The sequence below is a fragment of the Pholis gunnellus genome, assembly GCF_910591455.1.
Source record: "Pholis gunnellus genome assembly, chromosome: 11".
NCBI classification, from domain to species: Eukaryota; Metazoa; Chordata; class Actinopteri; order Perciformes; family Pholidae; genus Pholis; species Pholis gunnellus.
Genome location: NC_136538.1, coordinates 2078258 through 2089335, shown reverse-complemented (window position 1 = coordinate 2089335; position 11078 = coordinate 2078258). Strand labels below are relative to the sequence as shown.

At 39.2% G+C, this 11078-nt stretch overlaps 1 protein-coding gene across 2 annotated transcripts; it reads left to right on the top strand.

The window, feature by feature from the left end:
* The first annotated feature begins 3035 nt into the window (after nucleotides 1–3035).
* On the top strand, nucleotides 3036–10588 carry tlx1 (T cell leukemia homeobox 1). 2 transcript variants are annotated; one of them, XM_079168955.1, is made up of 3 exons: nucleotides 3036–3626; nucleotides 5453–5654; nucleotides 8052–10588. In XM_079168955.1, exons 1-3 carry the CDS (start codon nucleotides 3164–3166, stop codon nucleotides 8260–8262), a joined length of 876 nt encoding a protein of 291 aa, XP_079025081.1. In that variant the 5' UTR covers nucleotides 3036–3163; the 3' UTR covers nucleotides 8263–10588. The 2 variants fall into 2 exon arrangements, with proteins under 2 accessions (XP_079025081.1, XP_079025080.1); XM_079168954.1 differs by having other exon boundaries at nucleotides 5417–5654.
* The last annotated feature ends 490 nt before the right edge of the window (nucleotides 10589–11078 follow it).

Sequence of the window (11078 nt, the reverse complement as noted above, 5' to 3'; positions counted from 1 at the left end):
ACTCTAAGAAGGGGCAAAGAGATGGTTCTTGATGGAGCTGAGGTGGGCTGACCCAGTGACCTCGGACGACACCCACCTGTCACTCAAAGCGGCCAATAATATAATTTAAACGGTGGGTTGTATAAAAGTTGACCCACCGTACAGTTGCCATGAACGGTGATTTTATTAAAGAGAGACCAAAACCGTTTTTTAACCAGGCTGTAACTCTGCTGTAAAGTTGGGTATTTTAACATACGGAGATTGACTGGCTTTGAGAGCCAGCCTCAAGTGGCCATTTTGAGGAACTACAATTTTCTTTGGCCCTTATGCATTGTCTTGATTTCTCAGCACCAGGAGTTGTCGCTTGACAAAATAACAAAACAAAAAACCACTGGACTGGAACTACATATGTTTTTTTTAAACTTTTAATTTATTTATTTTAGCTTTAATTCCCAATATCATTTTTTTCTGTAATTATTCTTTAAAATGTTGAACCTCTGGAAGAACCTGTATAACATGTGAGCATATAGTGATAGCCATTAGCCTGTTGTAGAGAAAGATGTGGTGACTTTTACTGAAAGGTGACCAAGGTGTATTGTCAGACATAAGACCAACATGTATAAGATTTTATCATGGATCGTGATACAAAATTACCAAAAAATACAATAAATTTGAGGGTGTTGAATTTCCATTTCTGTGAATAACCATGAATATACTTAGATGACTGACTTGAAAAAAGCAGGTAGAGAGGTGAAAAACCGTTTTTTTTAACTTTTTTACTTAAAAAAAAAAAGATCTGTGATGCAATAAAAAATATGTGTTTCTTAACGAAATGTAAGTTATACGGGATTACCACTGCATGTTAGAATTTAACTATTTTTTTTTTTAATCGGGAGAATATCGTGAATCGCTATTATTTTTGACCTGGACGTTCATACTGTCCCATACTGACTCGTTAAGCTGCCATCAGACGAATATACCACAGTATACGCTCCACAGTTTAGGCTGAGCCTCTGATGGACCGTGGCAGCCTCGGCCACTGGGGTCATTCGGCCTGTGGAGGGTGTGCCCTGCTTGGTGGAAGGATAAATCAATACGTGTCTCTTTTTGAAGCAAGAGATCTTTTTCTTTTTCCTTTTTTTTCTCCTGCAAACCCCATAAGGACACTGGAGCCACTAAGATAGAAATGGTCGCTCGATAATTGAGTTTGAAAAGATGTCACTGCCAGTGTTACTGCCATAGGCCTGACACATAGCCTCCTGTCCATAAACCTTCACGTGGAAATCTGAATACTTGCATAATATTAATTAAAGTAATAACAAAAGTATATATTTTGTTTTACCACTGCAGATAGTTATGTCCAGTTTCAACGAAATATATTGAATATTCAGAACATCACACTCCACTAATAATTTAATTTATATTAATTTATTATTCTATTTGTTTAAGTGAAATCTATGTATTCCATTGCCATCTGATTATAAATAACACAGCATACGTCCCAAATAAAATCTATATGCACTGCCCTGCATTAGTCCACTATTGCGTTTCAGCTCATTGATGTAGCCGCCGTTTTCCAGTCCCTAATGTTCATTGTTGGTCCACATCCAAACGGGCGTGATGCGCTTTACCGTGCGGATAGGCTATACCGGCATGCATTAAAATATGATGCCGGTCAATTAGCCAATGAGAACGGCTCGAGGTGTATCAAATATTAATACTGTAATGCCCTCGCGTTAAATAATTATGTCCCAGTGGCTTTTAGAGGGAAGGGGAGAAAAATAAATGGGCCACATGGTTAAATTTTTTCATTTAATTGTTGTGGAGTTGGTGGAACCGGCGGAATAATCATTAATAAAGCGCTGTTACGAAACAAACTGCCGCTCGTTATTTATGATCTACGATTAAACAGAGTTGCAGCCATTTATTATTGCGGAATGAACACCCCTCTAATTTAAACCCGCTGTATATATAGTCAGTGATCGTCTCGGATTCATTAATATTTGTAATGAGTGCAGCCGAATATCAATGACGAATCATTTATTTGTGTTATTAAAATCCCACTTTAACTCAGGGATTGTGGCTACTTTATATATATATATATATATATATATATATATATATATATATATATATATATATATATATATATTGCAGCAGCAGCAGCAGCTCCCACAGAAACAAATGAGAACGAATCCGCGTATGCAGCCATGTCATCACTCTGAACATGAATTAATAATGACGCCGGCTCCATAACAATAAATGAGTCGCCCGCATTACACATCAATCATCTTTCAGTGATTTATACCCTGCAATTTGAACCCATTGGGGTCAATTTATTAGGTTGCGCGAAATTCTGCAGAATGAATCGAAAAACAGAAACATTTTAGAAATTGACTTGAAATTATAAACTATAGAGTGTTTTACTGAAGTAGACGGTCTTTATTTGCTTCAACTGAATTGTTAATGGTGTGCTGTGGGACGTTTGGAGGCTTTTCAATGAGCTAAATTAATGGACTGACAACAAGACAACGGGCCCTTCAGCTCTGTGTACCATCCTGCCTAATCAGAGCGATATATTATTTAATTTGTATTTATTTATTAATTTAGATTTTTATTTTCATCTTTACTTTTTCATCTTTATTTAGTTCCTTTTATTTTCTTTTTATTAATTATTATTATTGTAGGGAATCATGAATGGAAACACTGTGCAGCGTGTTGCTGCAATCATTAGGAGCACGGTTATAAAATAAAAAATAAAAACAGAAGTGTGAAGCATGTCTGTCCATTGTGTTGTTGGTCTTGTCCAGCTGTTAAACACTGTTTTATGAAGTGTGCCATAAAGCCTCCGTAGAGCTCACACAGTCTTTAGCCAATCGAGTTTCCGGCCCTAAAATTGGGTCTTAATCTCGCGCTGTCTATTTGGCACTGTGATTGATGTCCTCGCGCGGTAGAAGAAGGGGGGGGGGGGGGGGGGGGGGCAGGAGAAAAACAGTCCAGCCTCGGTTCTCGTTCCTTCACACACACAGACGGGCGCACACACGTGCGCCCACACTCACGAGCCTACAGATAACGACCGGAGCTCGAGCGGAAGGAGCCCAGTATACGTAAAAGAGTCCAGGGGAGCGGCGCGTGGAGCGAACTCTGTTCCTCGCGCCGGAGCTGGAGGGGCTCGCGGAAGGCCATGGACCACATAGGGATACTGGGGGCGCATCTCCAGCAGCACACGCACGTAGAGCCCATCAGCTTCGGCATTGACCAGATCCTCAGCAACGTGGAGCAGAGCTGCATGCTGGGCGCGAGGATGCACGAGCCGGACTACGGACATGGGGCCTACAACTGCGGCGCGAGCAACGGCGTGAACAGCGGCGGTGGCGGCGGATACACATACGGCAACGCCGGATACAATGGCACCGGCAGCTCGTGCGGGATGGCCTCCCTCGGGGGGGCTTATCACATGAACATAGGCGTGAATGCGAACGGGACTAACGTTAGCTCCGCCGGGGTCATCCGGGTCCCCGCGCACCGGCCTCTAAGCTGCGGAAACTCCTCTGGGCTGCCGGTGAGCGGGAACATCAACAACCTGAACGCGCTCACATTCCCCTGGATGGAGAGCAACCGGCGTTACACCAAAGACCGGTTCACAGGTAGCCATATAATATAATACATACACATAACATAGTATAATACGACATGTGTCAAAGTCAGTCCAATAAATTAAAAAATACAATACAATACGATATAAATTAAATTAAAAAAAATATAGGTATAATGTTATATATAGGATTATTTAAAATACAAAACAATATGTTTAGAAAATACAACTGCAGCTGCAGCCGTTTGTTGTAAATCTTCTTTAGCAAAGCCAATATTACTAATGACCTATTATAATTCAATTATAGCCCATAATAAATTACATGTGTATCTCCATTTGCTTGCCTGTGTAGCTTGCGTGTGAATCAGTGATTAATGACTCACTATGTCATTTATTTGAGGTCGATGAAGACTCACATATTTTCTACATCAATTGGAAATCTAAGGGAGCCCGTGTCACGTTGCATAATTGTTTGTTTTTTTTTAACTTAAAAATAATAAATTGGAAAAAAACGGGAAAAGGTTATTTCCTAAATTGTATGGTTTTTTCCATAGTTAACTTGTATTGTTTATTGCTGCTTTATTTATTGCTTTTCAGTACAAAAAAGAAATAACCGTTATATTAAGAAACTCAACATAAACCAAAATGCTATTATGTTTATAATTTTACTGAAATCGGTTGTTTAAAGTCATTAAAATTGGGAACACTTGTTCCTTGTCTATAAGCAGTACTACAGTATCACTGTAAGATATTGTAGACAGAACTCTATCTTGAATATTATTATTATTACTAATTTAATGTATAGACTGCCAGTATTCTTTAAGGGTGTTATTTGACATGTGGTATTTCGTTTGTGGATAAATAATGTTCTGGAGACAGTGTGCTGTGAAATCTGTCTCTTTATTACCTTGAAAGCCATTATATCAAAGGTTAAACTGATACAGTGTCAAATGTAAGCCCTTTCTGACTTGACTGGCTTGTGTTGACGTAGTAATAATCAAAGTAATAAATTATTGTGATCAATTATTTCATTAAAAATGTGCCCGTATGCTGAAAACAGGTTCTCCACTTTGATTAGGCCTATGCCATGGGTTAAATATATATATATATATATATATATATATATATATATATATATATAAACACAAGTTCTGTAGAAGATTTTCGGTTATGGGTTGAATAAATAATGTTATAATATAATAAATAAGCCTAATAATAATACAATGAAAAAAAAACACACACAAAGGTGTTATGGTAATTTAAAAAATATATAAAATGACTACATTGAATTTTAAAACAGAAACTGTTATAAATTAAATTACAGGACATATAGGCTGTGCTGTAAACACTATGTAACACAAGTTCTGTCAGCGCTCTCTCACTGATTTTCTGTCTGGTTGACCTAAATACCATGCTTTGACCTGTTGTCTTGTCCTGTTCTGACTAAACTGCCCTCACCTGTCCTGTCCTCCTGTCCTGTTCTGTCTTATACTGTCCTGTTCTCTCTCTCCTGTTATACTGTCCTGACACTACTTGACTAACCTTACCTTTCCTTCCCTGTCTTCTGTCCTGAATTGTACTGTCCTTTCCTGTCCTGTGCTGTCTGGACTTATACTGTCCTGACTTGTATTGTCCCTTCTCCTGTCCTGACTTGTACTGCCCTGTGCTGTCCTGTCCTGACATGCACTGTCCTGACTTGCACTGTCATTTCCTGTCCTGTCCTGTCCTGACTTGTACTGTCCTGACTTGACCCTACTTGCACTATCCTCTCCTGCGCCATTCTCCCCGTCCTGACTTGTCCCGTTCTCTCCTTTCTCGTCCCCGTCCTCCCATCCCGCCCAGTATCCCTCTCACCCCTCACTGTGACGCGTCGCGTAGGTCACCCCTACCAGAACAGGACGCCCCCGAAGAAGAAGAAGCCCCGAACGTCCTTCACGCGGCTGCAGATCTGCGAGCTGGAGAAGCGCTTCCACCGGCAGAAGTACCTGGCGTCGGCGGAGAGGGCCGCCCTCGCCAAAGCCCTGAAGATGACCGACGCCCAGGTCAAAACCTGGTTCCAAAACAGACGTACCAAATGGAGGTGAGGTCCTGTTTTTTTTTTTTTTTAAAGCTTTTACCAATGCATTCTATACTGAGCAGATGCCCAAAGAGGCTCTGCATTCTGGAGGCCCGGTTGGCACCTATAAGGGGCCCTCTGGTTTAAACGGGGCTCCAGGAGGTCCCTTTAGTCCCTGTTCAGACTGTTTTCATCGTACGCTTACTTCAAACCAATGTGGTTTTCTGATTTCTGATTTGTGCCCTTGCAGTTCAAATGGGGTGGACAAAATACTAGATTTACACGTGATTTATTGCAGGACTGTTGTAGACGGGTCGGCCATGACACACTGGGCTAAGAGGGTTGTCCGGTAACCACAAGGTCGACGGTTCGATCCTTGGCTAGGATGTGTCATGTGTCGAAGTGTCCCTGAGCAAGACACTAGACCCCCAACTGCTCCCCGGGCGATTTTCAGCAGCCCACTGTTCCCTATAAGGGATGGGTTAAATGTAGAGGTTAAATTTCGTGTATATGACAATAAAAAGACATTATTATTATTATTAGACTGCATGCGTTTTAGCCAGCTGTAGGCAACAATAGGCTGAACTCTGACTGTATAGAATTCTTCAAATGAACATTTGCTGAATGTTATGAAGAGACTGGTCCACATGCACTACACAATAAAATGGAGTAAATACAATGTCAGTTAGCAATAAAGGCTCAAATAGCTCCTTCTACACGTTTCTGAGAGGCAGAAAGAAAACACAGTGCTGGTTTTTAAAAAAGGAAGACAAATTGCTTACTTAACTCTTATTTCCTGCAAATCATTCATCAAAAAGGAATGTGCTGGTTAGTAAAAACATAAAATGTGTTTTTCATGCTCTTGTCAATTTTGACAATTACATGTCTTCTTTCAGACTAGTGGAAAGAAAACATCCAAAATACACATTTAGGTGTTTATTTTACTACCTTGTGTCTGTACATTTCTCCTAAATTCACCAAAAGTTACCAAACACTGCCTCATTTGCATATTTCAATATAAAATTTCTGATAACTTGTAATACAAAAAAAGAATTGCCTTTATGTAAGTAATCAACTGTGGAAGTTTCATAGTGATATCTATTAGTTTTTAGCCCATTCACCTGTATTCATTTTTACAATATCTTTAGGCTGTTTTCTCCAAATACGTTTTCGCTCATACTCTACCAAAACGTTCCCTATTCATTCCTATCAATATTCTGAAGATTTTCACTGAGGAGTTTGTTCATATGTCGTACTAAACGTACTAAATTCCGCACACATTTAATAAAATAATACCTAATTTGCATATTCAATCATATATTTCCAGAAAACCTGTAAAACAAGAAATATTTGTCTCAATGTAAATAATCACCTGGGGAAGTCTAAAAGTCTATGGCGATATCTATTAGTTAATTATTTGTTTACCTGCAGTGTCTCCCCTTATAATCCTAAATGGCTTCAGCATATTCAATAAAAAAAAGTGTTAAATGACATTCTGGTAAAATAAAAGGTAATTATAAACGAGTCTTCTTAAAAAGACTGCAATTTTACTTTTCTTCGTTTGTGCACATAAACATACCCAGGGCACTCAATAAGAATCTAGGAAAATGTTAACAAACAGATGTCTGTTTCTTTGTTTTTTGTTTTATTTACTTTCTAAGAATTATGAGAAATTGAGTGACTGATTTTGAAAATATTACAGTATTTATTTATTTATCCTCCGTTCTCTTGAACTGATATCCACCTGCAGCGGTGTGTAAGGTCCCGCCCCTGCAGTGCATGCTATTATGACCCTACACACACACACACACCATCGTATTGTCATGTCACATGATCAGTTGGAGACTTGAAATTGGCAACATCAACATACCCAACAACATATCATTGCATATGACAAACAAGAATCAAAGAAGTTAAGAAATTATTCATTTTTTTCATATTTTACTCGTAGTTTTTATAGTTTATCAATTTGTTGTAGATTGCTATTGACTATTTAACACTAAAAATTGACGCAGGTTTGTCTTTTAAGGGAATATACAGGAAATGGCACCCATTCCACAGTTTTGTCTCTTCGCACATTATGAAATGTTTACTGTTTTGATTTAGAAACAAACGACGCCTGTCTTTTTATCTTTTTTATTGATGACAATGATAATGCTATGGAAATTGTAATAACTAAATTCACGGACTATGAAAATCATTAAAATGTGCACTGCATGTCAAACTGAAATAAACTAATCGGATAATCGGTTAGTTAATAGCCATAATATGAGAACACTAGGCCTACAGAGATAACAGTGAGTCCACTATATAGGCTATGAGGTTGTTATAATATTCGGATTAATATACATTATATGTATTCGGCTTGTGTCGGTCCGGTGTGTGAACGGCTCCGCGGTGTTTCCCTGTCGCTGTTCGCAGGCGGCAGACTGCGGAGGAGCGCGAGGCGGAGCGGCAGCAGGCCAACCGGATCCTCATGCAGCTGCAGCAGGAGGCTTTTCAGAAGACCATCAACCAGCCGCTGACCCCGGACCCGCTGTGCCTACAGAACAGCTCGCTGTTTGCTTTGCAGAACCTGCAGCCGTGGTCTGAGAACACCGGTAAGATCAGCAGCGTGTCGGCTTGCGAGTAGAGCTGCACGTCATGCGCCGGTATGCGGCAGAGACACGCGCCGCGTGGCCCGCTGAGGAGCCCCCGCGCAGTGGAGACCCGATCTTGGCTTTCGGGTTATCTTTCTGCTCTTATCACACTGGTGCTGCAGCTAACAACAGCTTCAGACGGGGTCCATCAGCACCACCCATCTAAGGTCCGCAGCTGATCTGGATCCCTTGAGAGGTCTTCAGCCCTGCAGACTGACATTTTTTGGAAATATTTCGGAGTCATCATGATGAACAATATACAATACTCAATAAAAGTGCAACAAAAACAAAAAAAGGCCCCGAGAGGACCAGGACAGACTGGCATCAGTGAGTTGCTGTACCATAGTTGACCTATAAGGGACTTGATGTTTCATAAGCAGCATATTTTCATATTTGTGTACATCAGCATCAGTCTGTGTTTATCTGCCATGTTTATGTCCTTTTTTTTACTTAACAGCAAAATAACAGCACTTGTTTTTAGCACCTTTGTATATGAATTCAAACACAATCTATCAGAAATGTAAGAAGGAACTCCATGAGATGATTTACAGCAATGGACCAGGATATCTGTCTATTTTACTCTTTTTTAATAATTTAGGAAGAAATGGGCCACAAGCTTCAGATTAAAATACAAATCATATTAAAAGACACATTTAAGACACCGTTTAATACATTTCACATTCCTATGGACTCTTATTTTTGTACAAACTGTATTTTCTTATGTTGTGTGGAAGCAGATCTCAGACCTGTGAGCTGAGACGAAACACAAACAAAGACCAGTGGTGTGTGCGTGTATGCTTCAAACTATTGCATTCATACTGATGACAATAATATATTTTAGACACTGAAATTAATTTAGTTCTCCCTAAATTCAAAGTCTAGCTAGCATTTTCAGCCATATGTTACTTTGATTTTTTGGAAAATACATTTTTTATCAAATGTTTATTTCCATGCCGCATATAGATTTGGTCACTCTTGAGTAAACCTAAGGGCGAAAAAATAGTTCCTCGTTTTCACTGTTAATTTTTCACTTACTGATGTTTTCTTATGTTTTTGATCATCTGGCACAAAACACAACTATAAACATGACACATTATACATATCTTACAATAATGACAATAAGCCAGATGTGTCCATTCTTGAATTTGAAACACAAGGCAGCTTTGTGTTCATATTTAGAAAACAATAGAGTAAAACAACCGTTGGTGAGAAACACCGGGACGCAAAACCAATATAAACAGACAACACCAAGGCTGGTTGACTGCAGGTTCCCACATTTTACAACTTTATTTAGAAACGTGGAAGTATGCAGCAGTAAAGTACTATAATGACTGGCTTGATAAGAAAACCTGCATTAACAAATTATTATGCCGATAATCATCAAAATATGCTTAAAGGAACAGTCTGTAGCATTTAGGGATTTATTGTCAGGAATGGAATATAAGAATGATTTCAAATAAGAATGGTGTTTTCGTTACCTTAGAATGAGTCATTTATATCTACATATATGGAGCTGGTCTTCTTCACGGAGTCCGCCGTGTTTCTACAGTAGGCCTATAGCCCAGAACGGACAAGTTGGGGCCATTTGCGTTTTTCGGCCACTCACAACCTCACTGTTGGTGGCTCCAAATCCTACACACAGTCCCTTTAAAACTCCTAAAATAGCACTAAAACATACCGGAATCACTTTAGTATATATTTTGTTAAAAGAACAAATAATTGTATTGCACCACAGACAAATCTTTTTTTTTTGTGAAAACCATTGTTAATAACCTGGTCTCACTGCCAGGGTGTCAAATATTGATGCTCGGTCAGTGGCCCATAGAGTTTTAATACCCTCATACGAGACCCTTTAGAGTCTGTATGATAAGTACCAGGCTTTCAACTGACTCTAGTGTAAACCTGCCTGCGTCACTATTAGATGCTCAGAGGAACTGACGTAGTGTTAAGAGTGAGAAGTCCTCTAAGGGTGGGTGTGACAACCAAAACCAGGACCTCTGTTCATGTCCCATGTGAAACCCAAAGCTGAGTGATTTTTACTGCCCACATTACATCACATGACATTATGTTCATGTGATGAAACGCCCCTGAGTCGCACAATATTCTACATACCGAGCTTACGTTACAATCATATTATTTTCTAACCAAAAATGGTTTTGTTGCCTAAACCCAACGCCACCGTTTTCACAACATTAACCACGTGCACAACGTTAACTGCACGAACCAGAAAAATATGAGTTGAGATGAGATCATGTTGCTCTTGAGTTAAGAACAAACTATGTCAAATAAAGGTCCTCCTGCATTAATAAAGGATAATTAAACAGCAACATTGTGTGAGTCTGTTCTTTCTTATGTGGCAATTCCTGTATTTAAGTGTGAGGATATTCACGATTATCCCGTTAATTGAAATCCACCACCATCAACTCTGTTTTTGGTTACAATCCGCAATATAATTCTGTAATGTACCATCATATCATAATTGGCATTTTCTGGAAACCAAGAGATACATTGAATGTGGATGTTTCTAAACCATAAATACGTTTCATGTCAGCCTCGTATCATGCTTACAAAAACACACAATGGCACGTGGGTAACGTTGTGAAACGATTGGCTAGGTTTAGGCAACAAAACTACTATCATGGTTTATGTTATAATGGTAACGTAACAGTGTAATGTGACACAACATGACGCAGAAATGTGAAGTAATAACATAAGTGTAAATCAATAACAACCGCCTTAGCAGACTTTCTCATGAAACGTTACGTAACAGGTGTAAATTGAACATTTTATTTTGGTTTCACACAAACAC

Excerpts from the sequence above, each read along its gene's own strand:
- tlx1 (XM_079168954.1), top strand. The coding sequence starts at position 3,164 with ATGGACCACATAGGGATACTGGGGGCGCATCTCCAGCAGCACACGCAC. Across the intron at positions 3,627-5,416 it reads CACCAAAGACCGGTTCACAG|TATCCCTCTCACCCCTCACT; the intron begins GTAGCCATATAA and ends CATCCCGCCCAG. Across the intron at positions 5,655-8,051 it reads AACAGACGTACCAAATGGAG|GCGGCAGACTGCGGAGGAGC; the intron begins GTGAGGTCCTGT and ends CGCTGTTCGCAG.